The sequence below is a fragment of the Alligator sinensis genome, unplaced genomic scaffold (assembly GCF_000455745.1).
Source record: "Alligator sinensis unplaced genomic scaffold, ASM45574v1 scaffold601_1, whole genome shotgun sequence".
In the NCBI taxonomy this organism is placed as follows: Eukaryota; Metazoa; Chordata; order Crocodylia; family Alligatoridae; genus Alligator; species Alligator sinensis.
The window spans coordinates 377,423-395,374 of NW_005841905.1; the positions used below are offsets into that span (position 1 = coordinate 377,423).

General features: G+C 43.2%; 1 protein-coding gene across 1 annotated transcript in view; it reads left to right on the forward strand.

The window, feature by feature from the left end:
* DPP6 (dipeptidyl peptidase like 6) overlaps positions 1 to 17,952 on the forward strand; it is a 298,726-nt gene that overhangs the window by 169,009 nt on the left and 111,765 nt on the right. Inside the window, exon 8 of the mRNA XM_006018553.3 lies at positions 1,975 to 2,095. Within this exon, the coding sequence (XP_006018615.1) occupies positions 1,975 to 2,095 (121 nt within the window). The remainder of the gene's footprint in view (positions 1 to 1,974; positions 2,096 to 17,952) is intronic.

A 17,952-nucleotide genomic window follows, 5' to 3' on the forward strand; every position in this document is an offset into this window, starting at 1 on the left:
ATATAAGAGGAGATTTATTTACCCAGTTAGCATGGGGGAAAAAATGTTCCTCGTCTTATATTTGTATACAAGGAAACCTCATTAAATACATTGTCTATCATTAAACTGCTGCCAAAATCAGCACGTCAATAATGGAAGCCAACTATGAAGTTGATTAAATGTTGCTGAGAATGACTACAGAACAAATGGCCCATATGAGGTAAACATGCTGATGACAACCTGGCAGCCTATGTGCAAGCCCCAGGACTGATAGCCTTGGAGTTCATGTACCTCCTGGTCTTGCTTGCTCCTAGCCGAAAGGCCAAGGAGCAGCAAGGGAAAAAGTGCAAAAGCAGTCCCCCATTAGCACAATAATTTATTTTTTTTGCAAAAAAATTTATTTCTATATATATACCTCTACCAACCTGTCTTGTGACCGATATGGTTCACTTGGCAGTCCAAAACACACCTTTACAGTTACTGTATACCTTTTTTATTCCCATTACAATAACTGAACTGTGCAGTGTTACGGTATGCCCACACACCCACGTGGCCATCACCATCACTTTTACCCATTACTGCTATGCAAAGGACCACCTCAGTGCCCTCTCCCCTTTCTTCACCCCCTCCCCTCAACTACTTCACCCATTTCCAGAGTCCTTTCACTCATCATTGTACTCCTTGTCGTTGTCTCTGTCATTGTCATCATCATCGTTGTTCTCCTCAGAGGATCCAGCTCTGAACAGCGCATCTGAACTCTTCCATATGATTCCTGCCATCTCTTCCCTATCATCATCTACCATATTCCTGTAGTACCAGTGCATCTTACTCAGTCCCATTTTGATGGAGTCCTCAACAAAGGGGGTTGTGTGTCTGTTTATGAGATGGTTCCTGGTCTTCCACAGGAGAAGGATAGGTTAGTGCAACCCATCTGAATAAAATACATGGTAGGGCCCATTGTGCTTAGTCCCCCTCAGCATCGACTCTTTCAAGTCATGGTGAGCTACTCCATTGCATACATTTTTACTTCCTCTTCACTCCGACAGCCGAGTTGTCCTTTTGTTTCCCCTTTTCCAATGATTCCTCTTTCTTCCCCAGCCTTAAATGTTTGGCAAACATCATCAAATGGGGCCCCAGCAGTTCACCCAGAATCCCTCTGTCACCCCGTCTCTCAGCCTGTTGTATATGATTAGTGTGATCCTGCCCCCCATGAAGTGGAGCCAGACCAGGTTTCCCTGCACTTCACCTGCATAAAAATGTTTAGAGGATTCCAGGACTTGTGACAAGAACACCTGGTTCTAGTCATGAGTTGGGAGGGGCGCTAACTAGCACATGGATCCTTTGTGGGGAACTTCTGGACATACACACAAACTGACTAGTGTTGAATTGTGGAGTCTCCATGGCTTGAAAATGTCTGCAACAGCTCCCTAAAACTGCCTATGTAGCCCGTGGGCCCAAATTATTTCCCCTTCCCTTCCCTCCCCACTCTAGTCTGATGTTTATATGAGGCACTTTCAAGTGCCATGTTACAAAGATATTCAATACATTGACAGCTCTCCTTTAAAGAAATGTTAGCTACTGAAAGCAAGTAGAAAGAACCTATTCCTGTGCCCAGCCCAGGTCCCTCAGTAAGTACTCTTTAGGCCACCAATGATCCAGGCCACCATAGTTTGTGAATTACTGAAATTGTATATTCTTCATTGCCTGCCTTTTCATTGCCGATCACCGATGCTTACCTGCCGTATTTCAGTATGTGAAGCATTGACGGCATTTTAGTAGAGAGGGAAGTAACACTTGCCTGTTAGAACAGGTCTGTGTAAGTGTGGAAGACCAAAAGAGTTAGTCAAAGCTTTGGAGATCTTTGAGATAAAAGACATATCTGCTGTAGACGTGTAATGTATTATCATGTATTGTTCACTGTTGTGAAAGCAATGCACCCTTTACAATAGACTTGCTACTTAACAGTGTTCTCTTTTCTTTTTCCCTTCAAATTAGATATTTATCTTTGAGAATAACATCTATTACTGTGCCCATGTGGGAAAACAAGCTATACGAGTGGTCTCCACTGGAAAGGAAAATGTTATTTTCAATGGGCTCAGCGACTGGCTGTATGAAGGTAGGACACAATATCTAGGGAAGCTGGTAGTTATGAGTCTAAATTATACTTCAGCTTTGCAGATGCAAAGGGCATGAGAGGTAAAACATTGATCTTTTCAGAACCATGGACTACTAGTTGGAAATTCAGCTGTTCTAGCATGCAGCTGACTTGCTGGACTGGAAATAATGTGAAGCAATGTAAGAATTGTGTTTTTTAGACCTGCTTTTTCCTTGTTCCTTGGGTGATAAATCACAGGGTGTTAATGAGCAGCACTGCTTCATTATGTAATGGCACCTGCAATCACTCAGTGTTTCCATCAAACGTGCTTGTTTTTCTAATCACAAAAGATGGTGGAGAGGGGAAGGCAGGTTTCTTGTTTAAAGGGACAGAAGCTAAGAATTGCTTTATTTGGACCATTCTGGCCTTGTTGTGTCCTGAATCAGGTAGCACAAAGGAGTGGGTACTGTCCACTTCATGCTTATAAAGAATTTCTCTGGCCTGAGCAAGTCCTTGGGGTAGCTGTCTTCCCTAGCCCATAACCCTGCAAGATCAGCAGGGTGACTCCAACTCTTCAGAGAGAGCCTCTTGGGTGTTTTGAGCAATTGTTTGCCTCCATGTAAGGGAAATGGGCCTATTTCCCTGCACGGTTTTATTCTTTAACCTAAACCCTCAAACAAGGTGGATCTTCTGCCCATGTTGACCTGTTGCTCACAAAAGCACCTTTCTTCAAGTCCCCAGACTTCTGAGTCTACTGCAAAGCCTGTGTCTCCTGCAGCACACTTCCTCTTCTTCAAGTGGCAGCTCTCAGGGCTTCCTGCCTAGTCTCCCTCCTGCCACGTTTCTATGGCTTCTCTCATCCCTTTATAAGGAATGCCTTCCCATTGCTGAGCTTGACCTCCTAGCTGAACAGGGCTGTCACACCCCAAGACCCTTACCCCTTCTAGGAGCTGGACACCTTGTTACTGTGTCACTACTAGCTGTTAGAGGATATGGCAGTCCCTAAGTTGCTCTACTTGTGCCAAAGCTAGGGCTGATATAAAACAGCACCCAAGAAACAGGAAACTAAAAGCAATGCAGAGAGTCTGGGCTCCAGGGTTAGTGGCAGTGTTCGCTACCAGGTTATAATTGATTTTAATTTTTAAATGATGTTGGAATACTTGCACATCATAGGACATGTACTAGTTAATACGGCTGATGGGATGTTGCAATGTTCTAATTTAATCCATCTATTTATTTATTTATGCAGAAGGGGCAGGGTTTCCTTGTGAGACTGGGCAGGTCAAACCAAGCATACCAGTACTTGTGTTTTGTTAATAAACATCATTGAGTACATAAGGTCTTCTCACGGTGTGCCCTGTGCAGGGCAAAACGCTGACAAAAAAGGTTTACCATGGCAGGGAGCTGCAAGCCAGCAGGCTAGCATGTTATGATGCCAACATTTTGCTGACAAACACATTTTAATTCAATTACCAGATTGCTCACACTGTTGCTTAAATGACATTCTCTTGCAGGTTTGTCCTTTATAATGAACTATCTTGTTAAAGCCATGTTAATCCAGTGAGGTAATAAATGACTCTATGATTAAGTACTGTCTAAATATATCAAGACTGATTCTGCCGTCTTTACATTGAGCAGGTCTTGCAATGCAATATTAGGTTATGTGCTGTATTGCTGTGATTGTGGGTTACAATCAAGCCTATAGTATCCATTTGCTATCCAGCAATATCATTGTTATATAATGGTCCTGCTCATGTCCTTTGTTTGCAATGCTCTCCATGCAACAGGCCACGTTGTGGCTGAGTGCAATTAACATTTCATTAAGTGTCCCATCCCCCCAGGAAGGGCAGAAAAGTGTCTGGAGCAAAACCCAAGATGCAAACATTCCTTAAATTCTGTATTGAGGTTCACATCTAAACCAAGGCCCGGATCACAGAATCATAGAGAAACAGGGCTGGAAGGCACCTCCAGAGGTCATCTAGTCCAATCCCCTGCCTGGCGCGGGATCATCCCTGTCCAAACCATCCTATACAAATCCATAATCTAATCTCTTCATAAAACTACTGCCAACCGTGACACAACACAAGGCATAATGCACAAGATCAGAATCGTATAGGAAAAATCTGTCTCCTGCAGGAGGCAAGGTATCCCAAAAGTCCTCCATCCCTCTGGGATCTGAGAGCAGGAGAACCAAAGAGCAGAGAACTACGGCTCTTAGGAACTGTGTGATCCTTGGTTCCCAGCTGGTCTCCATAAACCAGTTCTCTTTAACACTTCAGCCTTTCACTGCTCCTGAAAACTTTCCAGTTGATTTATGGTTTTCCGTTCTAGCTTTAATTTTTTTTCCGAACCATTGAAAGTCCACAGGTGTGGCTGCAGTCCTTAGTAAGTCAACAATGGCCATAACATTGACAGGGACTCTATCAAGAGCTACAGGTTTAAGCAGCTTGCAGAGAGAGAGAGCTGGAGCAAGAAGTAGGAGTTGAGATGCAAGACCTGTGGGAGCTGGGCAGCAGTGATGACCAGGACCAGTCTGTAGAGTGCCAGGGAAGATACTCTTCATATGTCCGGGCATGAAAAGCTTAAGGGAGCTGAAGAGGTCAGTAGTGCTGAAGTAGTGATCAGGGCCAGCTGAAACTAAAGACCAGGAGTAAAGACCAGTCAATGGGAGATTTGACATCAGTTCCAGTGTGGCCAGAATTTACCCTTAGCTGATGACACACCGCTGCTGGGGGCTCTTAAAATTAACCTGTGCCTCAGGGGACTTTCTTTCTGTAATGAAGAGCTGAACTGCTATTTTGAACCCAAACATGCCTGAATAGGAAGCTAATTGAAATCAGGACAAAAATCTAAATTTAACATCTCATAGTTATCCTTTATATTCTGCCTCTTTCATATTCTCCCATAGTAATGTCTCTCACCCCATTTGCCAGCACAGACAAGGCAGATGTTCAGTCTCGTATTTAGACTTGTTGCACTGCTGTCATCTCAGCCAACTATTGGGGTGGATTCTAAACATACGCAGACAACTCACTCCATCTGTGCAAGTGTAAATGCCATACACTACACTGAAGGCTGCTGCAGTAGGATAAAGAATCATAAGTGGTCTTCTCCTTTTCATTTTTATGTTCTTGTTTTTTATATGATGTTAGCAACTGAGCTGAACCTCCCCTTGAGCCATCAAACAGGTCCCTGATATGCTTCATGGCCTATTTAGCATTGTCCCCAAACTTTCCAAGTTTCCTGTTTAAGGAGCAGAATTAAAACTAGAGGCAGCTTGTATTTACGTACAAGCAAAATCCCAACTGCCCTTTCTCACAGCTGTTTTACATGTTGATCTATGCAAATTACAGTCCCAACAGTGCCACCTTTCGGTGTTACACTGCTAGGCCATTCAGCTAGCAGAGGGAACTTTTTTCTTCATGCTATATGGTTGCTTTTGCACAACAAAATAGATGCACTGCAGTATTAGTCAGTTATTTTGGGTAAATCTGTATGCAGAAGCTGACTTAGAGTGGATTTGATAAGCTTTTCATCTGTAAAAAATGCAGTTCATTGCAATTCAGCTTAAACTTTTGCTTTCAAAAATCTGTTAAAGGGAAGAAACTTTCTTCAAGGTACTTATGCTGAACTGTTGGCTCTAGATAATGTAGTGCAAAACATTTCCAATCAATCAGAGTTGATAAAGCGGTTTAATCTACTTAGCCCATGTAGCTGGAAGGTTATAGGCTGATACGTAGATTACGATAACATGAAAGGCTGGATTAAACATGGCTTTTATTAAGCTAAAATAAATATTTGCAGTACTTTTGTGTAGTCTGCGTTAACATTTTCACCGCCATGTCCTTTACAGCCCTAGCAAGAAAATAAAGTAATAACATAAGAAAGAGAACAGATTGACAGATAACTTTTGTTGCATTCCTGGTTGCAGTTTTGAGGCTGAGAACAAGCTAAGCACTGGAATTAATAGCTGCTCTGGAAGAGTTTTGTGTTTGCTACTGGGCTGTGTGCCCACTGTCAATTTTTGATCAGCGTTGCAGGAAAATTTTGTAAATACACATCAGTCTACTACGAGGTGATGTCAGAGTAATAGACTGCTCCTAGAACAGCTTTACATTTCAGTCCAAATTTGATGGATTTTGGAGTGCATTGCATTCATGTTTTCTTTTATAACAGTCCCTGACAGTAGACTACTCAGTTGCAGATGCTGGCTGCTTACCTAGTACAGAGATGATTGAGCTAACGGACTCTGCTACAGGCTTTCAGAAGGTTGCAACCTTCTTGTTCCTCAGTTACACCTCTTAGAAAAAGCAAGTTTACCATTTCCCTACCTGAGTTGTGACACTAAGGGATGTATTAATGTTCCTGAGGTCAGCTGTAAGTAGTACAGAAAGGCCTGCATGCTACTTTATGATCTATGGAGTCACCACAAACTGGCCAAGTACTGTTATCCAGGCCTCTTTCACAAAGTATTGGAGAAGTCCCACCTCTATGGTACTGTATTGTGATAAACGTATTACTTAACCTCCTTTTAAACAGTCTCTATCCCTCGTGCTCCCTGGCTTTGGGAGTCGCACGATGCTGTTCACTGGAAAACTGTTCTCCTGCTGCTTGGAGAAAGATAGGGGATGGGAAAAGGTTGGCTGATGTGATGTGACCTTCATTCATTTCTTGACTTTTCTTTGCAGTGTGGAAAAGGCCTCTTATTTAGGCCCTCATTTATGTTTGGTCTACCCAATGTATATACTGTAGAACTAAGACGTTCCTTTTTTCTTTGGTTTATCCATTTCCTTGGACAAAAAGAGCAATGCCTGATAGGGTGATGGGCGATCCTCCAAGAGCTGCTTTATGTGGTGTCTTTGGTAGGACAAGCTCTTTTTGATTTTCCATCCTCTTTAATTTCCACAGGGATGAGTTGCATGCACATAGAGTTGCTTCCCCATCTGGTGTCCCTGCCAAGGGGAGCATTCAGGCTGTGAGTTGACCCGCGTGTCCGTGTAGGTCATTCCCAAACTGACATCCTGTCAAATAGACAAACATGTGTTGGCTTAACTTTAAAGCTAATGTCAATTCTCAGGCTGTAACACTAGGATCTTTCTGTCCATCCTAAATATGAGGAAGGGAAGAACAGTGTCTTTGCAGCAATAGCAGCTTAATCATAAAAACATTTCTAGAATAAGAGGTATTTGTATCCATGGCTTTCAGTTGATTTTCCCTTCTTTTGTTCAGTCCAACACACAGCAAGAGCATTATATTTTATTTTTGGCTACCAAGATACAGAGCAAGAGGAGAAATGAAGAGGGATTATTGTACTCAGCAGTGACCTTTATCTCCTCTTAATCCTCATTTTGTCTGCACTGTCTGTTGTTGTTGTTAGATACTGTAATGTGACTTTGCAGTGACACCTGGTGGGAGAGGCCAGGATGTCATCTTCATTAGAACCACATATCTTTATACCTACAGAAATGTTGCTGCAAGATCTCATTAAAGAATCTCAATTTCTGGCCTCAAACCTTTCTGTGTAACTCCCATTGCGTTGTGGGAAGTGCATATGCACGACTGATAGCAGATGCATGCCAAGAGAAAGTAATAACACAAAAAAGTCCCTCTCCCTACCTTAATCAACATCTTAACAAAATTAGGGAGTATGCTTAGAGCACATAAAGTTGTATCAATGATACAGCACTTCATAATATCTGCCATGTTAACAGCATTTATTTTGGGCAGTAATATTTATCCTTTTAGTATTTCAAGCAACTGAAGCAGATATTTTTTCTGAGGTTTCGACTAGCGTTACTGAAAGTAATAAGAGAATAGTCTTGTAATGATCTTGATATTGGCAGCATGATAAATATAGGAAATACTCTGTATTGATTTTTTAACCTTAAAATATTAGAGCTGTACCCCTGCTTCCCTGCAACTGAATTTCCATGGCCAAATTATGCACAAAGTTGAAGAAAGACCAAGCACAACTACAAGAGGGAGTAATGACTCTTGAAGTTCTTATTGGGTGTCACCAAAGAATGAAAATGGGCACCCTAATATTTCATACAGGAGTGATAGCTGTACTGAATTAATAGTAACACCCAAAGTGTGACGGAGCAGGTGAAAGGAAGAAAATGACCCTGAGTCCTGGATGAATTTCCTGAAATTGTTCAGATGAATTATTCCTCTAGGGTGTGACTGTCAAAAGTGTGAGAACAATTATAGCCAGTTCTCCGGACATGAGGATGACACAGCCCCTGTGGTACTGTGAGATGGACTAAGATAATCCTTCAGCTAGGATCCCCTCATCCCTCAACGCTAAGGAATGGCAAGTTTTTTGAATACCTCAGTTGCTTTCCTCACCCAGAGCTCTCTTTAGGGGTATGGGAGAAATAAAAGCTATACAGCTCTTCATGTAGCATAAGAAAGAAATGGTAACAGGTTCTTTATCTTGGTGCTTGGAAATATCCCTAAGCATCATGCCACACAGGATCTCAAATCTGGAAACCACCAGACTGCAAGAGATTTGATACCTTGTGAATGAGGTGGTTTGTCATATTTGTCCTAATAGACTCATAGATTATACAGCCAGAACGGACCTTGGAAGATCATCAGGTCCAACCCCCTGCACCAGGCAATTAATTCATTGTAGTTTCTCTGGACTTCAGAGCAATTTCCCTAATGTTTATGTCTGTTAGGTCATGGAGGGGTGCAGGATAAATGTAGCACAGACTGAGTGATATTCTGATAATTGTGAAATGCAGATTTTTCCTTTTGCATCTTGCTCAAATACAGGTCCAGCACTAGTTTTATGTCACTTCTGTAGGATCTTAGGAAAGCAGGGCTGAAAGGGACCAGAGTTTTACTCAAGACAGGAATATTCCCTGACTGAACCATCCCAGAGAGAGGTAGCTAGCCATGTTAAACTGGCATCAAGCAGAAGACAGGGTAGGTATGCACCATCTAGACTATCAGAACAAGATTTCTACAGAGCACAAGCTTTTATGAACTTGACTTTACTTCATCAAATGTAAGGGTGCTGTAAAAGTACAGCATCTAGTCAGCCATGCCAGTGAAGTGACACAGGGCATGTCTACATTTTCATTAATGCACTGTAGTTACTGCGCATTTAGTTTAGTGCTTGCTTAATGAAGTACTAATTAAATGTGCAGTAACTACAGTTATTGCACAGTAGTGCCGGCACATGTTTTTTTGTGATGCTTACTGCGCAGTAGCCGAATGACACTGTGCAGTAGCGTATTAGCAAGGTTTTTGACTGGCGCAATACTGAGCAGTATTATTAAGTTACTGAGCAGTAAGCATCTTGTGTAGACACACCCACAGTCAGATAACTCGCCTTTAGTAACGCTTTAGTCATCCAGTGAATTATATGCAGGGTAAGTTGCTAGAAAATGTGAAAGTGTATTCACATCTCGCCTTTACTGTTAACAGCACAGTGGCAATGACAGATTATTTCTCACTTTAACCATGTGGTTGACACGATTGTCTCCACTGTAAAGAATTCTGTTCCAGCAACGATTGATAGGATTTGGGACAGTTTAACCAAAGTGTTGTGAAAAATATTGTTGTTAGAGGAAAAGGCAACACACTGAAAATTTTCATCCAGTCCCACAAGCACAGGTTCTCAATGGTTTAGGAAGGACCTCATTAACCTTAATGCATTGGGTGAGCTTCATTTACCTTGCTGAGGTATACCTTTATAGATGGCATTAGGTAGGTAGATCGGTGTCTTGCCCTTTTCAGCCTGTGAAGGCTACCTGGGCTATCTATATACCAATGCACGTGGTGAATGCCTGCTTGAAAGACAGCAAGCTCCTCAAGTCTTAAATATTACTGTTATATATCCGGTTCCAAACAGCTCTGCACAGTAGCAAGCTTGCCAGCTTCAGCCCAGTCTTTAACCTTCCCTTTCTGCAGAAGGTCATTTGGAAAGTAGTGCTAGCCAATTCAAACGCCTGTCAACCTCTAATTTTTGGATCCCTATCATTTAGGCTTCAGAACAGCTTTTTGGAATGAAAACAGCATTATTTACCATGGTCAGTGATCTCCTAAGAGCAAGGGCAGGGGCCAGATATCACTGCTGATCTGTCAGCAGAGCTCAGTCAGCTGTCAGTCAAGAGGTGTTCAACTAAGTTAGTTCAGCATATTGGGTTGAAGCAGCCCAGTTTTATCTTTCAGTGACATGTTAAAGTTAGGACTCTTCCCCCAAACAGCGCTGAACTACTATCAGCATTATTCTGATGTCCCTAACCTTAATATTTTTTCAATTCCCATGAGAAGAATTGTGTTTTCCATTTTTTGACCCCCATAGTTGACAGATACATCCTGGTCCAAAGGTACACAGCAATAGCCCAATACAGATATGGCAGAAGTTTTGTTGGACTCAGAAGCCTTCTGTTAATTCCCAGTTTGTGTGCCTGGATTGTCTGCTCTTTAGACTTTAACATCCAATATCATGCCTTACTTCCACGTCAAGCTTTCTACTGCCTGCCTGTTCGCTTTGGTTGAAATTCACAGTGAAGAATACAATCTATAAAAGCACCTTCTACTGTGTGGCCAATTATGGCGACTACTTCAGAAGCAACATTTAAAAAAAAATCTCTTGAGTGCAGCTCAGGGGAATCAGGGTATGTTGTTAAAGGCAGATCCTTCTGTATGAGCTCCTTTTCCTCCAAAAATAACCTGAGCCTCAGCTTGGCTGCCTTCCCATTTGAGCCCTCCAACTCAGCCTGCTAGATGCTTTTCCCAACTTCACAGAAAATTTGTCTGCTACTGCAGAGAGTTGTGGAGCATTTGCCCTTTGTTCTTGTGATATTTAGTTCTTTATAAATGACTTATGCTTTACCTAGGTTGCACAGTGATGGGTGCTTCTTTAGTTGCACCAATTTGAGAAGATGTATTTGGTACGTGATCAGACAGATCATTGTGATTATTAAACATGCATCCGTGATATGGAGATCTGATGTATCTCAGAGACAAGAGACCAAATTCTTTTCAAGTTTTATCAATGTAAATACAGAATAATTCCATTAGCCTCAATGATGTTACTCTGGATCTGTAGCAGTATAACAGAACACAGAATTTAGCCCAAGCTCTGATCAATACTTCCTTTCCAGAAGTATTGCACTGCATTTACTTTGCCTGTAATGAAGTTAGCTCCTGATTTACAAGTGAGAGAAAAATTGAACACAGTATACTTGTAGCTACTAAGTAGTTAACCACCGTGAGCCTAAGCATGTAGCTGCTTGAAAGGTATGAATATCTCATAGTCAAAAATATATTCTTTAAAAACATAATTGGTATTGCACGTGACCACTTGGGATTTCAGTTTGATTAAAACCTCTTAATACTTTTGTATTTACGTCATTTCCATTATCCCCAGCTTAAGTACTGCATATGGCATCTGTGTCTTGACTTTTTTGTTACATTTTTATTAGTAAAATGATACACTAGGCTATTTAAATAATGCAAGCTAGATCCCATTCTCTGTTGAATTAGCTGAAATCAGAATGGCTACAGGAAGGGCAGTGAGGCCTGGTGGCTTTCTCCCAGCGCAAGTGAAAGGATATGGTTCTGAAGTTGCAATACTTAAGGTGAAAGCTCCCTATTCCCAGGCTTATGTCTTAAATGTACATTATTCATGGAAAACATTTATGAATGTTACATGCCACCTTGTGGCAAACTCACTCAATTTTAAGGATTGCATTTTCCCCCCTGCAAAGTAACAGCCGTGATTTGATCTGTTTGTAGTAAAGCAAAAAAAAAAAAGAAGAATCATGCCCCATGTTGACCAGACATCTAATCTTTTTGTTTTTAATTTACGACACATGGCACCAACATGTCATAAGATTTAAAATGAAAAATGCTGTCTGGTCCTCTTGACTTTCTTTTTGTCTGTATATTGATTCTTTTTTTTTTTTAAAACAAGTTTCAATCAAACCTCTCTCCAGGACTGTGTGGGCAGTGAACATGATGCCTAACTATGAAATAAATCATGTTAAGTCATTTCCGTGTTGAAGGTTTTAGGCTTGTTTAACGTGTAAGAAAAAAGACTGACATAACATTATGATAGACTTGTGCACCGAGGGGAAGGGCAAAAAAAAAGTAGTTTCATCTGCAACAAAGATATAGGTTAAATATTAGGAAAAAAGTGTGCTAAGTGTTAGGGTGATGAAAAAGCGGAGCAAGTTGGGGATACTGTGGAATCCCCTTCACTTCGGGTTTTTAAGGACCGACTAGACAAGTGCTCTCCAACTGATGGCCCACAAGCTGCATGTGATCCTTGAGGGGTTAACATGAGCCCCCGGGCTCCCACCCAGAGCCACTGCCCCTTGCTCCAGCTGCAGTAACTCCCCCTTCCTCCCCTGACTTCTGCTGCTGACCCAGCCTCCGGGGTGGGGTGAAGTGGAGCAGCATGATACAATCCATGGTGCCAGGTAAGCTGGCAGCCCAGAGTACCTCTGAGACATGATGCCACAGGGGAACCCACAAGGAGTTGCAGGTGAGGTGGGTACTGCACCACATGGGGTGCTGTATGGGGGTGCTTGCCTACCCACATGGTGCAGTGAGGTGGGAGAGCACCTACCCACACATGTGGTGGACAGTGTAGGGGACCATGGCCCCCACTGGTGCAGCCTGTGGGCTGTGTGGCCTCTGGCCTCTGAGCAGTTGGACAGCCCTGAGAGGAACACAGATCTGTCAGAGATTAACTAGATAGACTTGATCCTTCTTCATTGCAGGGCAATGGACTACATCATGGGCACTCAACCTCCAGCCAGCAGGCCAAATGCAGCCCATGGAGCCATTGCATCTGGCCTGTGGGGCTCCCCACAGGTTGGGAAATTTGGTGGCAGGGGAATGGTGGCCACTAATATGACCACGCTTCCCCATGCCAAATCCCTAAACCCCGAGCTCTGTGTGACTGGTTGGGATTGGGCCAGGCTGAGACCCCTTCCCCCGCAGGGTCAGGCCACACCCCTCCCCCCTCCCTGCTGCTGTATTGGGGCCGGGCTATGTCTTCTCCCCCCCCCCATGGGGCTGAGTTGGAGCCACACCCTCTTTCCCCTGCAGGCGGAGCCATGCCCTCTTCCTCATGCTGTGGGGATGGGTCAAGCTACTTTCCCTTTTGGGGCTGGATAGCCCCCTGCTCTCCTCCATGTGACTGGATGGTCCCTGCTAAGCCCACCCCAAGTGCCGGATTGGGACCACTGGCCGTACCTGGCCTGCAGTCCAACCAGATACTGCCCTTCTAGTTTCCTGGGGAAAAAGGTTCAGCACCACTGAACTAGATGATCTTAGGACAGGGATGGGCAATTATTTTGGCTGGAGGGCCACTTAATGAGTTTTGAGGACCTGTCTAGGGCCACATCCATCTCTGTCTGTCTGTCTCCTCTCCCCTCCCCTCCCTCCCTCCTTCCCTCCCTCCCTCCCTCCCCTTTCTTCTCTCCCTCCAGAACCTGGCCAAATCTGTAGTTTTCCAGGACCCCAACACTCAGTTGTGGACCCAGACAGAAGTCCTCACGAGGGAGACAAGGAGTGGGAGACAGACAGAGAGAAGAGAAAAGACAGAGTGAGACTCTGCTGCCCGGCCGGCACAACAACAGCTTCTGCCTGGGTCCACAGCTGATGCCACTGTCAGGTTCTGGGTTGGGGCTCTGGGAGGGAGCTCCCACCATGCCACAAGGGCAGTGGGTCAGCTGTGGACACCACCAGCAGGTTCTGCATCTGGCTCCTGAACCTGCCGGTGGAGTCCAGCACTGACACTGCCACCCGCCCACTGTGGCGAAATCCCTGCCTGCTTCCAGTCTGATGCCTGATGCTGCTGGGTGGAAGTGGTCCCACCTGCCCACCTAGCACCATGCCGCAGCTGGAGCTGCCGGCCACCTGTGGGCCAGATCCATTGAGTTGGTGGCCATCCACCCACAGGACAGGTTGAATCTATTGGCAGGCCGAATCCAGCCTGTGGGCTGTATTTTGCCCATCCCTGTCTTCGGAGGTCCCCTCCAGCCTTATGTTTCTATTACCGTATTTTCTTACATACAACGTGCACTTTTCCCAAAATCCTGCTGCTGGACATTGTGGTGTGTATTATAACCAAGGAACAGCACTTTCTGTTGATTAAGTCTCTGCTAAGGGAAAGTGAAATAAAACTTCATGTGCTATGTACAGAGCTCCTGAGCTACTGGCTATGGACACTTACCCTTTACCTGCTGGAAGAGGCTCTCAAGGGAAGATCCTTTTTTTCTGCATCCTGCCTTTCAAAAACGAGATATGTATTTTATTCAGGGTATGTTTTATGCAAGAAAACATCAGGTTTTATTTATTTAATGGCTTCCTCTGTGGTCTTTGCAATTGGACTCAGGGTAACTCAATTACAAATTATGCCCCTATTAAAACTTTTAAAGTTTTAAAGGTAGATTCTCTATATAAATGCCATATACACATGTGTATTCATTCATAGGTTAAATACTTATGCTTTTCCTAATCAAGGCATGGGAAAAGTGGCAAGGTATAAAGGTTTTATCATAAGTTTATCATGGCCTCATTATTCCCCCAAGGGGAAGCCATAATTTTACTTAACCCTAATGAGGGTTTTCCATCAACTTCTCTACTGAACGCTGAAATATATTAAGCTGGGTGCTATAATAAAGGAGCAATTGAAATGTTAAATGCAACTCCAGACACATAAAATGGCTACCCTTATTAAACTCTGTGAATAATACCATAGATTTAGTATCAAGAGTAATTGTAACATATTAGTATTCGGTGTAGTGGTGCTGTCAGAGTGCAGACAAGGCTATTTTGCGATGGTAAAAATCCAGTGGTCATTAAACAAAGCCGCCATCAGGCTGAACGGTCTGCTCTCATTGTTTCTGCATTCCTTGGCCCAAAGAACACGTTTATGCTGTAAAAGCAAAGAGAAATGTGCTGTAACCAAATTAAACAGGTGAAGTTTATATGTGAGAGTGAGGAAAAGTCTGCTGAGAAAGGTGAGTCTTCTCAGAGAACTGACCGGTCCTTTTGTACTGTAGAGGCAGTAAAATCAAAAGGACCCACAGAAAGTGTGATGAGAGTTGAAAAATAAAATCAACCCACCCATGGTTTAGACTATGGACATAAGCTTATATCAGTACGCTTGCTCCCTTAAAGAACTCTACAGAGTTTAGGAAGCTTGCTGTTTCCAGACTCACATATCTATCAGAAAGCATTTGTAGGTCAAAAAAGGACTGAGGGGGGAAAAAACAGAGGTGACATCAACTGATGCCATTCAAGGAGCAGAATTACTGTTGTGTGTAGTCCTGGATTCAAGAGTGGCCCTACAAAGCTGAAATCAACTTATTCCTCCCATTGATTTGGCAGGAAGTTAAAATTTTATATAAGGAAAGTGACCTTCAGAAATTGCTATCCATATTCCTTGTGTTTGGCATTATATTGGATAGTGTAGCTGGCACACAGGTTACATGGAAATCAATGAATAGTTTTACTCCTAAACTTCTCTTCTGTATAGTCTAAGAAGATGTACAATAGAGGAGTGGAAATGGCTAAGAAGTATGAATCATATAGAGAATGTGTAGTATTCAAACGGAGATAAATGAAAGAGTAGATAAACTAATTTGTTTTTATGGTAACTATGAAGTACAACCTACCAGGACATAGAGGTGATTCAGTACTCTACAACTGGACCAGAAAAACTGTTCAGGGTTTCTAAATTCTTGGAGCAGGATCTCACTGAACACCAGCTATTGATGCAAAAAGATAAAGCATCCTGGGACTGTATAACTCTCAGCACTCAATTAGGCTTATATCACTATAACTTCTATATAGCAAAGTTTCCACATCAGCTGTTTTCCAGTTGTCAGCGGATATGAGTCCATAAAGGACACTAGTGGGAAGCTTTGTCGATGTTTAATCAAGATTAGAAAAAATGAAGAGAACACATTTTAGAGGCTCTCTTAACAATTCTAAACCAGTTTTAGACCATGTCTATTTTATCTGAATGGCCTCAATAAGATAGAAGTGACACAGTACGCGCAGGTTGTCCTCAGGCATACCGAATGTCTATAGACATAAACAACCTTTAATTGACTAAGCTGGGTCTGTATTAGGTGGTGTGCGAAGTGGGCCCTGTTCAATTTGGATTTGGATTCGGTACAAATCAGGGACAGTGATTCGATTTGTTGATTCGGATCACTGTCCCTGGTTTGATTCAGCCGAATCCAAATCTGAAGATTTGATGCTGATTCGGAGAATCAGCGATTTGGACATAGACACAGCTTTAAAAGTTTTTTCTCCGTTCCTTGAGGTAGCAGGCATGGCTCATGATCACTGTGATGCTGGGGCGCATGGAGCATCCCACAGGAGTGTGGGGGGGGCCCTCCATGTGCTCGGCAGTGAACCTGGAAGAGGACTGGAAGTACTTCTGGTCCACTTCCAGGTCTGCTGCCGAGCACGCTGGGGAGCCCCCCATGCTCCTGTGGGACACTTCATGCACCCCAGCATTGCAGCATTGATGAGCCACCTGCTATCTAGAGATATGTAGAAAAAACATTTAAAGCTGTGTCTATATCCAAATTGCCAAATCTTTCCAAATCTCTCCAAATTGATTTGGAGGGTTCCGATTCGATTCAGAGAGATTAATGGGTCTTCTGATTTGATTCAGATTTGGAGATTCAGCCACCAAATCAGGCCAAATCTCCACCAAATCGAATCAGGGACCGAAACTTTGCACAGCCCTAGTCTCTATCTATTGTGTGTCACCAGAGTGATGCCAAGCTTCCAGAATGTAACAGGCAATCCAATCCAAGAAGTACACAGGTATCCACTATCTGTCACCCTGGATACCAAAAATAGCCAACACCATCATCAATAGAAGCCAACCTTAAAGCCTCTGTTCTAAAATACCATATTTACTCATATACCACAAGCACCTTCTCCCCAAAATATAGCCCTACAAAATTGGGATGTTTGTCTCAAGTAGAGAATCTGGTTTCTATGCCAGAATAGGAGCATGGGGATGCTGTGATGGTTGCCAAGGGTTCTGCTTTTCCCTCTTCTCTCTGGCTGGAGTTCAGCTGGGGTAGAGTCCAGTTTTAACCCTCTCACAGCCACTGTTGAATTGGCAGTAGCTTTTGCCTGAGCAGCCAAAAACTGCTGCCACTTTGGCAGTGCCTATGACAGAGTTAAAGTTTGAGCTTGTGCCTGAAGCAGACAGCAAGCTGGCTGAGGGTGAGAGCGCTGCTGTATGTGGTCAGCTTTCAGCTGTGGCTGTGGAAAAATCTCTTTTTCTACATTCGCATTCCCAAAGCAGCATGTCTTATTTGGGGGCACATGACATGATAAAAAATAGGATGTTTGAATGGCTGCTATCATAACTTGGATATTTAGTCTCTGTACAACATCCGTGATGGTGAATCCTCCAGATAAGTTGCAATTTTCTTGGGCTGTGTGGGAGTGGTTTTATTGTCCAGGGATAAAAAGCCTGATTCTGACATGAGTACAGCAGCTCCCAGAGTTAAGTGATGTTACAGAACATTTAAACTGATTCTGTAACACTTGCCTGAGACCGCAAACAACCTCCAGCCAAGGGATAGCAATCAGCTGCAGAGCACACATTTGAGAAATATTTTCCTGGCTCTGCTGGCAGGAGGAAGATGGGGAAAGGATAGCTTTGCTGCTATTCTTAACACATACTCCCTCAGATCGTATGATGACCCATTTGGAACATGATTAGGGCCTTTGATTGTGTTGATCTAATTGTGTAGTGTGATATCTTGGTGCACAACAACCAGTAAATCTTTTGGATCATGCTCCTTCATTCAGGATGGAAGCAGTGGTCTCTTGGTCCTTGGTGAACACGTTATTCCTGATGCACC